This window comes from Odontesthes bonariensis, chromosome 7 (genome assembly GCF_027942865.1).
Source record: "Odontesthes bonariensis isolate fOdoBon6 chromosome 7, fOdoBon6.hap1, whole genome shotgun sequence".
In the NCBI taxonomy this organism is placed as follows: Eukaryota; Metazoa; Chordata; class Actinopteri; order Atheriniformes; family Atherinopsidae; genus Odontesthes; species Odontesthes bonariensis.
Genome location: NC_134512.1, coordinates 5,933,626 through 5,950,146, shown reverse-complemented (window position 1 = coordinate 5,950,146; position 16,521 = coordinate 5,933,626). Strand labels below are relative to the sequence as shown.

Below are 16,521 nucleotides of genomic sequence, written 5' to 3'. Positions count from 1 at the left end.
GTTGTCAAGATTAATCAATTGCTGAGAATAGTCCCTTGCATTTTCTCCCGCTTGAGTTAGTAGCCTACTGAAAAAATCTGCAAAAGCAAACTGTTGGTAAACAGTAAATCTCTTTTTGTTAATTGAAAAATGTGTAAAGCCTCCCCCCCCCCCCCCCCCTCCCTCCCTTACTCCCTTCCTTCCAAAAAACGGAACCCGAAGTTACTTCCTCGTTTTCCAGTGTACGCGATGACGTTTCTGCGTGGCAACTCACACAACCGCATTGTTGTGGGGGAAGAAAAGCACAGGCGGCAGCTGAGCCACTTCAAGCCACTGTTCCACAGTCCAAACGATCACTGTTTATCCCCATATACGCCTTTAGCACTTGAAACCGTTTCCGTCGCCCTGGATACCTGTCGGTCACTTTCAGATCTTACTCGGTTCGGTACGAACCGCGGTCGCCGTTGGATAAGCCGACTGAATGTGGATTTAACTGCTGCTTTACTCTGCAGGCCGCACCGCCATTGCTGCTGTTTTCTAAGCTGAATACGGGAGAATACCAAGGTATGTTTTGCCGCATGCCCTCATAGTCTATTTAATATTAGTTTACACAAATATAAGAGTACTTGAAAATATAAGTTCAATGTGCAGGTCTAAAGAGAAAACAACTTTCAGTTGAGGCAGTCTCTTGTTGTGTTGGTCGCCATATTTCCTCCCCCTGCTGCTAGCATGGTAACATTAGCTCAATTTCTGGACGGAGTGTCCCAATGCGTTCAATTTGTGTGCAAAGAGGCCACCGACTGTTTGCGGAGCATCACTGTGTCTTCTTTTTCTGTAAATTTGAAGCATGTTCTACTGGTCACACAAATGAACTTTATAGGTTACTAATTGAGGGTTTAAGACATTCGTGGCATTCGTTCAATTTACACAGAGGAAGGAAGAGACGATGCAGCTATTGCTGTTAGCCACCGTTAATTAGCAACAAATGGCTCTAAGCGACTTCAGTCAGGTTACTGTTGCCTGTTGGAAGGTCGCTGCAATCTGAATGGAAGCGTGCTGGCCTCGGTACATGTCTTTCATTCATCCAGTGAACGTTATGTTTCCGCCCCCTGCACTATTTTGCAGCCAACTGAAAGCTTGTTTATCACTTAATTTAAAGCTGCAGGAACACACACTGGAGCGGCACATTTAAAGGTACTACCTGAACTTCATGTGCCCTTCTAGAAGCTTTGCGAGGGTACAGTTGTTGAATGCAGAAAATTGTGAGCAGTGTTATAAGGCTTGCCATAAATGTTATTTATGTTTTATAATGAAATAACCTATTAGAACATTTTCCGTCAAACAAGAAATAGTCTTTATCTTAGTTTAAGAAGGTAGTTGCAGCCCCGATTTAGAATTTTTCACCAGTGTCACCAGCTCTGCAGTACGCAGTAAAGTGGTTTAATATGAATGAAGTTTGAGATGCATACATACATTAAAATGTTGCACTTAGGCAAGTACTAGACAGTGAATTATTGAGTCAAAAGGTATGTTGGATTCTACCACTTACAATATTCTAGTTTTACTAGTCTTAAATTAATTGTGTTAAAATACTTAATTTAAAATGGATGCATTAAGACGTTTTATGTAGTTTGAAATCTAGTATATTATTGTATCATGTAATATATTGAGACCTGTCCAGGGTGTACCCTGCCTCTCGTCCAATGATTGCTGGGACACACGACCCGACAGTTGGATTAAGCGGGTATAGAAAATGGATGGATGGATAGATAATATATTGATAGTGTCAATAGTTTATGTATAGTAAAACTATCGATATATACTGTACATACTGCATATATTTATACTTATGTTTATAGTTACCCACAGTTTATTAGCATTCTGTTCTTACTGCACATGCACATACTCAACACTTTCTGCTTCTTTGCACTTTGGGTTAGATGCTAAACTGCTTTTCGTTGTCTCAATACTTGTGTACTCTGTGCAATGACAATAAAGGTGAATCTAATCTAATCTCACATATTAGTAGTTTTGGTAAGACCAGTGAAACTATCCTCGACTGCCTTAGAGACTTACTGCAATAGCATCTGTATCAACAAAGGCACATTGACAACAAACATATTGACAAACATTTATAGGGGCAATACTTGTGATTCCATATAAGAGCTAACAGTAAGGTCTTATTTTGTTTTACATTATTTTATGTCTATATCTTGATCCCTCCTCAGTTGTGCATTACTTCCCAATGAAGAGGGTATTATAGTGTTTCAGTGTTCTGTGCAAATGCTGAAAGCTTATCTAAATCCATAACATGTTAACAAGGAGAAATATAAAACACCATAAAATATGCAAACTCTATTTTTGGATATTTTTCAGTGTCTATCTGACTGAGGGCTGTAAGAAATGTTGCTATTCTTGTCAAAACACATCAACTTTTAAACATCGCTCCTTCATATCAGCATTTAGGTTTTTAAATAATTAGTCATTGCTTCACATTCTGTGAGATCCAACCCATAATCTCATGTGTGTTCTGGTTGCTGCTTCAGAGGGAAATTAAATGTAATGAAAAAAATATATTTCAGTGTTTTCTGTAACACAATTACATCAGTGAGTCACTCGATGTGTTTCATTGATGCTGTTTTCAGGATCCTTGCTGCAACAAAATGAAAAGAAAAGGCCGAAACCACCGCCCAGCTGTGCTAAAGAGGGAGTCTTCTCCCATCAAGCCATCACCCAACAGGGAGACGCTTACTTATGCACAAGCGCAGCGGATGGTTGAGCTGGAGGTAGATGGCAGGGTGCATCGGCTCAGCATCTATGAAAAGCTGGATGTCATCACTGATGATGATCCCACAGCCCAGGAGATCATGGAGTGCAACAGCAACAAGGAGAACAACGAGAAGCCCCAGCAGGTCCTGGTTCGCTCTGTGCGCCTGAAAAATAACCAGCAGAAGAAGAATGCTGCTCTCATCGCCTCGCATGGTTGCGGCACTGGTTGCCTTTTGGAGCCGAGGGTTAGAACGGTCGAATACAATCTGCCAGTAGTGCCGAAGAGGTCGGCAGCATATTACAAATACGCTGAGAGGACAGCAGAGGAGCTGGATGAGGAGGTGGAGTATGACATGGATGAGGAAGACTACGCCTGGCTGGAGCTTATTAATGAGAAAAGGAAGAGTGAGGGTATCAGCCAGGTGTCACATAACCTGTTTGAGTTCCTCATGGACCGTTTCGAGAAGGAGTCGCATTTCGCCACACAAGGTCAGAACCACCTCCAGTCGCTGGTAGATGAGGATGCCGTTTGTTGCATCTGCATGGATGGAGATGGAGCAGATAGTAATGTCATCCTCTTCTGTGACTCCTGTAATATTCCAGTGCACCAGGAGTGTTACGGTGTGCCGTACATCCCTGAGGGTCAGTGGTTGTGCCGTCACTGCCTACAGTGTCCATCACGGCCAGCTGAATGCCTCTTCTGCCCCAACCAAGGAGGAGCTCTGAAGAAGACAGACGATGACCGCTGGGGCCATGTAGCATGTGCTCTGTGGGTGCCTGAAGTTGGATTCTCTGACACAGTTTTCATTGAGCCCATCGATGGCGTCCGCAACATCCCACCGGCCCGCTGGAAGCTCACATGCTACCTGTGTAAGGCGAAGGGTGCAGGAGCTTGCATCCAGTGCGACAAGATCAACTGTTATACTGCCTTCCACGTAAGCTGTGCCCAAAAGGCTGGCCTCTACATGAAGATGGAGCCTGTCAAAGAGGTGACTACATCCGGCGCCACCGTCTTCTCTGTAAAAAAAACTGCCTTCTGCTGCAGTCACACACCTGAAGGCTGTGACCGCAGGCCTCTCAACATCTATGAGAACCATCACCCCAAAAATGGAGCCTGTCACAAGCGGGCTGACAAGAGGGGGAAGGCTCGCTCTAAGGGCTGGCAGAAGAAAAAGATTAAGAGAACAGAGCTAGTACCAGAACCAGAAGCTGTGACGCCAACCAACTCTGGGCCGAGCATCACTGTGTCAAGGTAAGAAGGCAACAAAGACACAACAATATTATAGGTCACCTGTTTCTCTCTTCCATGTAATAAACTTGATATATTTTGATTTTAAAAGGATAGTTTCTGTGGCAGTTTTTAATCAACAGTTGGAGACCTCATATTTTGACATTCTTTTCCAAGAGTCCTGTTTGTTGCAGAAATGTGCAAGCGGCTACTCTTTCCCTGCCAGCTATAATGTTTATACACAATGTCAATATGTTAGATTTAGGAAAAGACTAACATCATAGTCTGGTCAAAACAACAACGCAGAGTGACTACAGACTAGAACTTGTAAAAAAAAGCACACAGGCCAAAACATTCAATTTATCAGGAAGAAAATCCAAGTTCTGATGGTTTGCCTCTCTTTCTGTGTCCTGTGGTGTAGTTTTGACACCATCCTGAACCAGGTAGCAGTTCAGAGGAAGCGTCTATTTGTTGAGAGGGTGCTGAGCTACTGGGTAATGAAGAGGCAATCAAGAAACAATGTGCCCCTGATCCGTCGACTACAGGCTAACCCTCAGCCATCTAAAGACAAGCAGATGGTCAGTCCTGACGATTACATTGAAGCATTATTTTTCAATATACTTGTTATTGAGCAGAAGCTTGTGTGCTTCTTGCAGGACCGCAAGGAGACCAACCAGGCACTGAAGGAGCAGTTGAAAGAGTGGCACCGCCTACGCCATGACCTCGAGCGAGCCCGTCTGCTGCTGGAACTTATTAGGAAGAGAGAGAAGCTGAAGAGAGAGGAGGTGGGAGTGTTTTAAGTATTTGATATTTCGAATGACTCGAAGCTTAATTTGAAATCTATAAGTGATGACATGGTTCCTGTGTGGATGTGAAGTTAATTCTAACCATAAAACAGAAACACCAAGCACAGGCTTAATGCAAAATCACCCGCAAGCTACATATCATTTCCCTATTTTTTCCTAACACACAGTTTACAATTATTTTGTCATTTTTTTCCTAACATGTGAATAAAATTGGAGGTTTCCTGTAGACCATTATTATGCTGCACTTGTGATCTCTTCTCCACCAAAGGTACCGGCTGTCAGTGGCTGTTATGTCACATGAACATCAGATATCGTTTTGATAGTGCAGAAAATCACATCAGTTTTCTCCATGGGTATCACATCACACATGCACTTCACAGCTACAGATTCTCATCTGAAGGTGTGCTCTTACAACATGAAATACTACAGAGTGGCAGCTAGGTAGACCACACATGAGGCAGGACATGATGCAAAAGTTCTCAGTATTTTGTTTACGGCTTGTTGAGAATGATGAATAAAGCTTCTGGTCTGTCCATAATGGTTAGTGTTTTTATAGTCATCTCAATAACACATAAATTTATGAGTGATAAGCAATATGTAGTTGAGCTAAAAGTAGTGAACATTTATCAACGTGCACGTTTAGTTGTTTTGAATCTTTCTTTATTCCTCACCTGCTGTATTCACACATGGTCGACACAGTCAGCACCAGAGTTAATACACAGCTGCTGCCTGGGTACTATTCACAAGAAGTGCAGAGTGAATGCAGTAAACACTTGCATATTCATTTGCAGTCACCTTTGGACATGTCTAAAAAATTTGGGGGCTTAAGTGAATGTGCGAAAAACGGTCATTGATACAGAGAAATGGACACCAGTTAATTTGATGTTCTATAGGAACGCAGGTATACAATCTGTAACCTTTTTCTTGTTTGTGTGTGGAGCTGGTCAGCTTTCATCAATGTTGTTTGTCTTCTTCCCTCAGATGAAGCTCCAGCAGTCGGTGCTGGAAGTCCAGCTGACCCCCTTCAACATCCTGCTGAGGGCTGTGCTCAGTCAGCTGCAGGAGAAGGACCAGTACAGCATCTTTGCTCAGCCTGTCAACATTAAGGAGGTTTGTAACTGTTCATTGATCTTTTGAAAGATAGTTTAAAGCAATTAAACGGGGCGGCCGTGGCTCAGTGGTTAGAGTCGGTCGTCCAATAACCGGAAGGTTGGCAGGTTCGATTCCCACTGTCGCCAATCAAAAAAGATTGGTGGAAATGGCAGCTGGAGGGGTGTCAGTTCACTTCCTTGTCACGGCCGAGGTGCCCTTGAGCAAGGCACCATACCCCCATGCGCCCCAAGCGCTGTGAATGGCTGCCCACCGCTCCAGGTTGGCATCTGTCTCTGAGTGTGTGACCCTGTGCATGTGTGTGTCAACAGGTGCCAACCTGGATGGGTTAAAAGCGGAGGACAAATTTCGTGTGTATGCATGACAAATAAATCTAATCTTAATCTTAATTAAATGCAGAACACAAGCCGTATTCCAGATCAGGCTTTCTTATCAGTGCTCATTAGTAGGTGTTAAACCATCATAAAGCACTCTCTGAACCACATCAAATCATGGTCTGTGTTATAGATTTTTGGACTTAAATTTTTCATTGCTACTTTCCAAGCATACACAAAATTATGTTGCTAATTAAGCCTCATCTCTTCTCAGTCTGCAACTAATGTATCTCCTTCACCTTCTGCAGGTCCCTGACTACCTGGACCACATCAAGGATCCAATGGACTTCTCTACCATGAGGAAAAGAATCGATGCTCATGACTACAGGAGCTTGGATGATTTTGAAGCTGACTTCAACCTCATAATCACTAACTGCATGACATACAATGCCAAGGACACATTCTTCTATAAGGCAGCTCAGCGGATGCTGGATCACGGAGGGGTCATCCTCCGCAGGGCCCGCAGAGAGGCTGATAGGATCGGTTTTGACTTTCCCAGTGGGTTGCACTTGCCTGAGGTACCGAAACTAGAGGCACCACCTTCCTTCTCCTGGGAGGACGGTAAGTCGATTCATCGAGGCAGAGAAGGTGTCTTAAGAGATTTTACCAGAGATTTTACCATCTTGATGTCAGTGGATTAAATTAGATTAGAATTAAATGATTTAATTTAAAGGTTTGAAAGCATCATTTGGGCATATTTGCCTAATATTGAATAGGGGTGTAACGCTATGAAAATTTAAACTCACGGTTATAGTGACCAAAATTATCACGGTTTTCGGTATTATCGCGGTATTTTTAAAAGTGTGTTCAATCTGTTCAGAAAGCACTGATAGGCCTACACAAGCTGAAAAAGGTGCAACAGTGTTTATTATATTGCAAAATCTTATCAAAAACATCAACAATTAACATTAAAGGAACAAGAGTGCAGCATGTAAACAGCTTATATTCATTATATTATGATCATTATTATTAGCATGACGGAAAGTTTTAAGGAGAGACTTTCGCACCAAGTCCGCAATTTCCCATGTGATCACACTCTTCCAATGCATAGCATGCATGTCAGACCAGCTGGCGTCGGATCGCGGGGTTATGGGAATTGATGCAGAAATACGTTTGTTGACCTGAGCACGCAATACCGGCTTTTGAACTATTTCCGAATCTGATATTATTGTGGTCTGCCCCGAGTGGAGTCCTCCGCTATCATGCGTTTTGGCCGTGTATTGCCGCGGCAAGTCTGCACAGTTTCAGACTGCGAATGTTGTTGCGTTTATTTTAAAACGAAATACAGTGTTACAAAGCTAAATACAGGCTAACGGGGTGAAACACAATCTTACAGAGCAAAACACAGGTGAATTTGGGCGATTTTGAATTATTTTTCCGTCTGAAAGTTACAAACTGTAGCCTACAACTGTATGATAAACGCAACTCAAATGTGTACCCGTCTAGCTCTGAGGCTAACGTTAAAGATGTGTCCCGATTAGCTCCACACTAACACCACTGAACGAACATGTGCATGTGCCGTAGGCATCTGTTTAGATTATTGACACGTTATTAAAAAGTTAGACAGACGGATCATTGCATTCTGCTTCAACCCGATGTCCCCACACCATGCATTTATTTATGCATTTGAGCTGAAACGTTAACGTTAACTTACCTTGCATTGGCTATACAATTGTGGGTGATGATCACGGAGATGAGCAAGGAGATTTGACGTATTGCCACCTTTAGCGGAAACTTTTTTCCTGCATGTTCTGCAGACAGGATAACCATCTTCTATCAACTGTCCCCCGGCATTCTTATAAAAACCAAAATATGCCCATACTTTGGATTTAGTCCTCTTAGAGGGCTGATAAATGTCCTGACTCTGAGTGCTGTCATCTACACCTTAGGCTATGATTCCAGCTTCAAGAAATGCACGTTGTAGGCTGCGCAGTGAGCATGCGCGACAAATTAAGAACTCGGATGAGGCTGGGAAGGATTCAACTCACGGTTTTCATGCCGTGTTATTAACCGTGATATTAATGATATTTGAAATGAACGCGGTAATGGTTATCGTCAACACTTTTTATCGTGGTTTACCGTCATACCGGTAACCGTTACATCCCTAATATTGAACTTTCAAAAGATAGATATTCTTTAATGAATGAGTTAGAAGATAAAGTGATGATAAAGAGTCAATTCATTATGACACCTGTTCTAGTCAGTTCTTTATTCGGCCAAGTCATGCTACCTGAATCAGCTCGTGTTAAGTAGAGCCAGCATGATGGAGCTTGTCACCTTAGAAACCAATGTCGTTTACTCTGCTGATTCTGGGACAACTGTTGCTATTGTAAAGCAAATTCTGTTACTGTGCTATTGAGCCTCTGCTTGGTCATCCTGAACAAGCAAAGGTATATCACAGTGAAAATGGCTTATAGCAGCAAGGTTCCATTAACTTCTTGCAGTTATCAGGTTTCTGGTCTGCAGTCTCTGTTTGCCCAAAGAAAGTAACATTTATTTGAGAAATAAGCTGCACTCTACAAAGCCAGTGGTGGACTATAAATCCAAAAAACAACAAAAATAAATAAATGCTTACTTGCTTGCATTTTAAGTTGCATGTAAAACCCTTGCAAACAAGTTAGAATATTAGTATTGTGCATGTTGAATACGTGGTGGGAGTTTTCAGGAGCTGAAATGTGTGTTTGAAATTCCTTTCGAGTCCAGTTTAAGCCATATTTGCAGTTTAGGTGTCATTTAAAATCGCAGCGTTGAAACCAGTACAGTAACAGTTGTACCCCATGGTTTTCCATACAGGCCATTAACACCTCAGCTACACAGTTAAAGTGTAAAAGATTGCTGTAAGATGGTTGAACTACTATTTTCAAAAGTTCCAAACTAAAGATGATATTTATTTGAAGCAGTGAAAAAGTCGAAGTGGTCATTGGTCTGTATTTCAGGTTTAAAGGGCATCTGAAAAATAGAAATGAGTTAATGAGTAATTTGACTTAAAAAGAAGATCATTGAAGTTTTTCAGTCATTGGTTGAATCAGTTGCATCATTTCTGATTCAACATCCCCCAACACAAGTGCTGGGGGATGTTGCTGAGCTAATGCTGCAATGAGGTTTGTGTCTGTCTTTCACAGTGGACCGCCTTCTAAGCCCCACCTACCGTCAGGTGACACCTTTGGAGGATCAACTGAAGGAGCTTCTGGAGAAGCTTGACCTGAGCACTGCCATGAAGCACAGCCCATCCCGCAGCAAGAGGCTCAAGCTGCTCAAAAAGACCATCATGGAAGTCCGTTACGAGATAAGCCTGAAGAAGTCCCTCCCACCACCACCTCCCTCCTCTTCAGATCGCATCCCACCCCCCTCTGAGTTGAAAGAGAAGCAATCACCTGAACCCCTAACAGACCCTTGCATGCCACAAGAGGACAAGTCTTTACATTCGCCAACGTTAGAGCTGTTAACCTCACTGTCCCAAAATGAAAGCTCACCCAGCAACTCAGAACATCCCTCTCTGAAGCCAGTCAAACCCTTTTCAGACCAGACTCCCATGGAGCTTGATGACGGCACCAACACATCTACCTCAGTGCCCATGGATTCCCCCAGTGGGCACATTCCAGACCAGCCGCTTCCCAATGGCGACATTCACATAGAAGCCTCTGACACCTGCAACCGACGGACCAACATCTTATTCCGCAAATCCAAGAGTGCCAGCCCACAGAAACCACCCAAAACCCAAGATGTATCTGCTGTGTCACCGCCGCCCCTTGGAGCAAAAACTTTCCTGTCTGTGGTGATCCCTCGACTGGAGACCCTCCTCTTGCCGAAGAAAAGAACACGGAGCACCAGCGCTGACTGTGAGGAGGATGAGGAGACGCCCATCAAACGTCTCGGCACAGGTATCCTTTTAAAAGCAAACTCAAGTGTGAAATCATTAACCTAATTTTAAATAGCTTGTCTTTATGTACAGGTGTATGCTGAGTGGCAAATTCCCTTTTTTTTCCTTAAATCTTTCCCTGAAGGAATTGCAAATGGATTTGTGGTGGAGGAAGATGTGGTCTCACCATCTCCTCGCCTGCTGGAGCCACGTCGCCGCTGTGCCTCAGAGTCCAGCATATCATCCAGCAGCAGCATCCTCTGCAGCACGAGGTAATAATAATAATAATAATGGATTTTATTTATAATGCACTTTATATTCTTCCGAACCTCAAAGTGCTACAGCATATGAAAAACAAAAAAAAACAAACAAGCAAGAAAACAAATATCAACTAAGGAAATAGAAATCAAGAAATTATTAAAACGTGAGGACAAGTAAAACCAAAGCAATCATGGAAAGGCTTTACTAAAAAGGTAGGTCTTAAGTCCTCTTTTAAAAGTGTCAATTGACTGTGGTGCTCTGAGGTGTGCAGGAAGAGCATTCCACAGCTCAGGGGCAACCGAGCAAAAGGCCCGGTCGCCCATAGTTCGTAATTTAGTTTTGACAGGTTTGAGGAGGTTGGTGTTTGAAGAGCGGAGGTTGCGTTTTGATGGTTGAAGGGAGATTAGTTCCTTGAGGTAGGAGGGGGCGTTGCCATGGATGCACTGATGGGTTAGCAGGGAAATCTTGTATTCGGTCCGGGATACGATGGGAAGCCAGTGGAGTGATTTGAGTATGGGTGTGATGTGTTCTCGCTTACGCACTCTCATCCGGATCCTGGCGGCGCTGTTTTGGATGTATTGGAGCTTTTTGAGGCTCTTGCCAGGGATCCTGATGAGAAGTGCGTTTCAGTAGTCCAGCCTGGAGGAGACAAAGGCGTGGACGAGTTTTTCAGAGTCAGCAATGGTCGAGTGAGGGGCGGAGTTTCGAGATATTTCTGAGGTGGAAGAAGGAGGTTTTGTAAATGTGGTTGATGTGGGCTTCGAAGTTTAGCTGAGGGTCCATTTTTACTCAGAGGGTTGTGACAACTTGTGAAAGTGGAATGTCCTGTCCAGAGAAAGTGGTGCTGGTTATGGGAGATGTGTGTAGTTGATGTGGGGTGCCAATTTGCATGATATCCGTTTTGTGACTGTTGAGCTGCATGAAGTTTGTACTCATCCACGCCTTGTCTCCTCCAGGCATGTAGTGAGATTGGATAGCGGTGTTGGAGATGATGCCGGGGGGTTGGTTTTGATGTAGAGCTGCGTGTCATCAGCATAGCAGTGGTAGTTTATTCCATGTCTGCTGATGACACGGCCGAGGGGTAGCAGGTACAGGGTGAACAGGAGGGGGCCCAGGACGGATCCCTGGGGCACACCAGAGGTGACAGGCTGGGTGTGTGATTTAGACCCTCCCAGGGAAACGTATTCTGTCCGGCCGGAGATGTAGGAAGTGAGCCATTTGAGATCAGTGTTATTGGTACTAGGGATGCTCTGATCGATCGGCCGATATGGACCCTAAACAGGATGATCGGTGGGCTCTGGAAGTGCCGATCAGAAAAGCTGATCTTTTTTTTTTTTTTTTTACCCGAGACTGTTTTTCTCCACGTGACTTTATATGAAATTATCAATGAGATATGATATATGAATTAAACGGTTTTCTTTCCCGCGCGTGACGTAACTTACCGGCGACTGTTTTATGAAAAACAAGCGCGAGGAAAACAAACCCCAACCGTCACACAGCTCACCGTCAGTGAAACGTTTGAACGCCTGGAGCCGTAGGGACAGTAAAAGGTGGAGGGATATAACAAAAACGCTTATGGAATTCATTGGACTTGACGAGCAGCCTCTGTTTGTGGTGGAGGACACGGGGTTCCGACGGTTGTTATCGTGCCTGGAGGAGCCACGCTATGCCCCCCCCCCCCCCCCCCCCCCCCCCCCCGGACGTAAATACCTAACGGATGTATTACTCCCTCAGCTGTACGAGACAGTATACACACACGTCAACACACTTTTGAGAGACAATGTCACATCAATCAGTTTTAAAACTGATATTTGGAGTTCGAGTGCATGTCACATGTCGATGTTAAGTTTAACAGCGCATTCCATCGACCCGAACTCCCAGCGACACAACCTCGTACTGCACTGCCAAGAATTCACACACAGCCGACGCTTTAGCAGGAGCCTTCGGACGTATGTAATACATTTCAGTTGCTTATTCTTACTTGCTTATTCCCTCATAGTTAAGGTCTAGTTGTTGGTTTGTGCCAATGTTTTTTAAAAATGTTAAGGTTATTTAAAAAGGTTATTTAAAAACTGCTTATTCTTATATATCGTTATGAGGGAATAAGCAAGTAAGAATGAGCAACCGAATACATTTTGGTTGCTTATTCCCTCAGTTAAGGTTTAGCTCTTGAAAGGGCATGTAATGTTTACATGAATAAAAAGCTGATGGTGGTACATAAATGTCTTTATTATTTATTTTAGTACAAATATGTTTTTTGTAACACTTTAAGTGGTGCACAAGGCTAGATTGTAAATACACAACATTGAGGATTTTTATTATTCGCCCATCAATTGTGATCGGTATCGGCAGATTTAGGATTCCTGTGATCGGTGATCGGATCGGCGCCCAAAAATGCTGATCGGAGCATCCCTAATTGATACCGATGGAGTGAAGGCGGGTGAGTAATATGTTGTGGTCTACGGTGTCAAACGCAGCCGTGAGGTCCAGGAGGATCAGCAGAGAGGGGGAGCCTGCATCTGCCGCCATCAGAAGGTCATTTGTAACCCTGACCAGGGCGGTTTCCGTGCTGTGGGCGGATCGAAAGCCTGATTGAAATTTTTCACTGAGGTTATTGTGGTTGAGGTGGTTTTGGAGCTGAATAGACACTATTTTCTCAAGGATTTTGGAAATGAATGGGAGGTTTGAGATGGGCCGGTAGTTGGAGAGGGTGTCTGGGTCGAGGGAGGGTTTTTTTAAGCAGGGGAATGAGAATGGCAGTCTTTAGGGTTGATGGAATGTGGCCGGTCTGGAGGGAGAGGTTGATGATGTTAGTGATCAGAGGACTTATGGCGCAGATGTTGTCTTTGATTATGGTGGTGGGGAGGGGGTCCAGGGCGCAGGTAGAGGGCTTCATCCCCCTGACAGTGTCCTCGATCTCTTGCTGTGTGGTGTTGGTGAAGCAAGAGAGGGGGAGAGAGATCACAGGCAGTGGGGTGGCAGCTGGGGCAGGTGGAGTAACGGGACCGGAAAGGAGAGAACGGATGTTGTTTACTTTGGATCTGAAGAAGTCCAGGTAGGTATTGCATTGTTCCACTGTGGTATTGCTGGGTTTGGAGGTTTGGGGTTTCAGGAAGTGGTTTATGGTGGAGAAGAGTGTTTTAGAATTGCCAGGGCTATTGTTGATGATGTTTGAGTAAAAATGTGACTGCACCTCCCTGAGGGACCTTGAGTAGGCCCTCTGGTGCTCTCTGTAGGCCAATTTATGCACAGTTAGCCCAGTGGCCACGGCTCGCCGCTCCAGAACCCGCCCAGCTGCCTTCATTTTTCTCAGCTCGCAGGTGAACCAGGGGGCTGAGCATGAGAAGGTGACTGTTCGGGTTTTGACAGGGGCGTGAAGGTCGAGTAGCCTGGCTGACGCGTCCACAATCTCGATGAGATGGTGGTCTGGGAACTAGGTGTGCATTTTCTCGTATTTGAGGCGTGGTTTACGAATGCCTGGAGCCGTTTATTGGGCTCTACGAATGTCTATCAAATGACGTCAGGTTCTTCCCATGCTGCTTTGCGCGCGATTAATAGCCAATTGTATCACTTATACCAGATGACGACAGAAATTCGACGAGGAAGAAGAAAAAAAAGTAAAATAAAAGTAAACTTGCGCTCTAAGCTACTTAAATTAACAACAAAGTAGGCCTATATGCTATATTTTACATGAATTTTTATGTTGTAGAGTTGTGAATGTATTTTATCAATGGAGAAATTGAGCAGCCTTGCTTTGTTGTCTACAGTAGTAGATCAACCCTCATCTTACTTTGAAGCTCCCAGCTCGGTGACGTCGACGCAGCTTTAGCTGCAGAGAAGCTATCAGGCTTGTGTTGATGATAATAATAAACTCCTGGACTATGATCAAACTTCCAAATGCATCCTTTTGTAAGTACAGACCATATTTGTACTACTGTAGAAGTTTGGTGTCATGACATGTGATTTTAGTGTGGTAATTTTGGAGATACTGCCAGGGTCCGTTAGCGCTTGTACGAAGCTATTCGGGATAACTCTGTAACTCAGCTGATGTTCAGCCAAGATCGGAAAAACTTCGGGTGGGCTACTTGGCTGGATGTCACGGTTCAAATGACCCCAGGGTGAATCTACTCCGAAACACTTTCTAAGGCTGCATTGAACGGTAACGTTGTGTCCGCTGTCATGTTGGATTAACACTCTACAAGCTTCGGTGTAGCCATATACGTCGTCATCGTCTTGCTGCGCGCCCCCCCCCCCCCCCCCCCCCGTTCTGTGATTGGTTCCCAAACTCTGGCAAAAATAAGGGCGGTGGTTTCCAGGCTGACTTTGCAGTGAGAATGAAATCGAGCGCAAAGCAGCATGGGATTTCCCAGGCTAAAGGTCGAGGAGGTTTTGCAGACTGGTGTTATAATGGTCAACTGCTTCACTGACTGATGGGGGGGTTGCAGTGGAGAGGAGTTCCAGGTCAGAGGTTATGGTGTCGTGGTTGATATTTTTGTAATTCCGGAAACTGATTTGACGTTTAGGTTTGGCATGAGATGGGGGGAAGGGCAGCTCCATGGAGACGACCTTGTGGTCGGATACACCTAGAGTGTAGGCAGCCAGGTTGTTGATGGGGATGGAGTCGGTGATGACCAGGTCCAGTGTGTGTCCCTTTTTGTGTGTTGGGGTATGGACATGTTGTTTGAGGTTGAGAGTGTCCAAAAGTTGTAGGAAATCAGATGCAAAGTGGCAGGATGGGTTGTCCACGTGAATGTTCACGTCCCCGAGGATTATTACGTTGGAAGAGGTTGTGCAGAGGGTTGTGAGGAGGTCATGGATTTCAGAGATGAAGGTTGAGGAGTTATTTTTGGGAGGATGGTAGAGGAGGAGCAGAGTCATGGAAAAAGGGGGTTTACTGGGGTGGCAGGGGGACAGAGGACAGGTCCAGGTGGTCTTTGTGGACAATGGCTATACCACTGCCACGGCCAGTGCTGCGTGCCTTCTCCAGGGGCCTCATGTACAAAGACTTGCGTGGATTTCCTACTGAAACATGGCGTACGCTCAAACCCAAATGACCTCCAACGTCGGATGTACGAATCTGTGCGCACGCATCAATCCAAGCACATATCGTTTGTACATCCCAACCAACGTGGAATTCAGCGCACATGTTGGAGCACCCGACTCCTCCCTGTCCACGCCCCTACCTAAATACTCAAATCATATTTAAATGAGCCCTGCACCTGCGATTCCCCTCTGTGTACGGTCAGAAAATAAAGAAAAAAGACTGAATAAGACGGGAAAAAAGAAGAACTTCACGGAAAGCGATATGTCGGTGCTACTTTCTGAAGTGGAGGCCCAAAAAAATTTGTTCTTTGACACGCTGTCCTCCGGGATAAGCAGCAAACTAAGAGGAGTGGGTGGGAGAGCCTGAGGCTGTCAATGCTGTGGGGTCTGAGAAGCCTCACAAGCAGAGGTGAAGAAGAAGTGGTCCCACATAGGTGGATGTGAAGCGGAGACTGGCTGCCCACTGCCGCAGTGTGGCCAAAACAGGCGGGTGGGGGGGTGAACGACTCTGTTTGAACAGAGAGTCGGCGCAACAATGGGTGACACTGCTCTCTCTGGGGTGGTGGGAGCTCATGTGGGTGACTCTGCCTACCCCCAAGCTAAATACCCATGTTTTTGTGTAACTCACAACAACGTGTTCATACAGTAACGCGCAGAAGTGCGCCGGGGACAAGGTGAGGCTGATTGAGACATTTCACACTTTACGCACGGGATTATTAACATTTGCCCACAGAGACGAGCAGGGGCTTGTTAGAAAGATCTTAAACTGAAGTTTAACCAGCAAAAAACCGCAAGAAACTAACTTTAACCACCGACTATGATGCTATGAAGACGGGATAGAAATTGGGGGCGCACATACTCAATGCGCGTCACGGGGAATAATATTAGGACAATTACAAGAATGAAGTTACTCACCAAGAAGCCACCCATCGCGCACAGTGCCACCCTGTATGTCTGTTCCCAACGATGCTGTTACTCAGAATGTATGAATCGTGCGTTGAACCAGGGCACCTCGCCACAACGTTGGTTAATTGCATTTACGCATCACATATGATCTTACATCGATCGAATGAAAATATTTCCTGTTAACAT

The 16,521-nt window shown here is 44.7% G+C and overlaps 1 protein-coding gene across 5 annotated transcripts in view; it reads left to right on the top strand.

Annotated features, from left to right (window-relative positions):
- Positions 1 to 254: 254 nt before the first annotated feature.
- LOC142383663 (bromodomain-containing protein 1-like) overlaps positions 255 to 16,521 on the top strand; it is a 31,919-nt gene continuing 15,652 nt past the window's right edge. For all 5 annotated transcript variants that reach the window (XM_075469300.1, XM_075469302.1, XM_075469301.1 and 2 more), the window contains exons 1-8: positions 255 to 543; positions 2,625 to 4,000; positions 4,398 to 4,554; positions 4,633 to 4,761; positions 5,764 to 5,892; positions 6,515 to 6,827; positions 9,389 to 10,147; positions 10,271 to 10,397. In XM_075469300.1, coding sequence (XP_075325415.1) covers positions 2,643 to 4,000; positions 4,398 to 4,554; positions 4,633 to 4,761; positions 5,764 to 5,892; positions 6,515 to 6,827; positions 9,389 to 10,147; positions 10,271 to 10,397 — 2,972 coding nt within the window. In that variant the 5' untranslated portion in view covers positions 255 to 543; positions 2,625 to 2,642. The remainder of the gene's footprint in view (positions 544 to 2,624; positions 4,001 to 4,397; positions 4,555 to 4,632; positions 4,762 to 5,763; positions 5,893 to 6,514; positions 6,828 to 9,388; positions 10,148 to 10,270; positions 10,398 to 16,521) is intronic.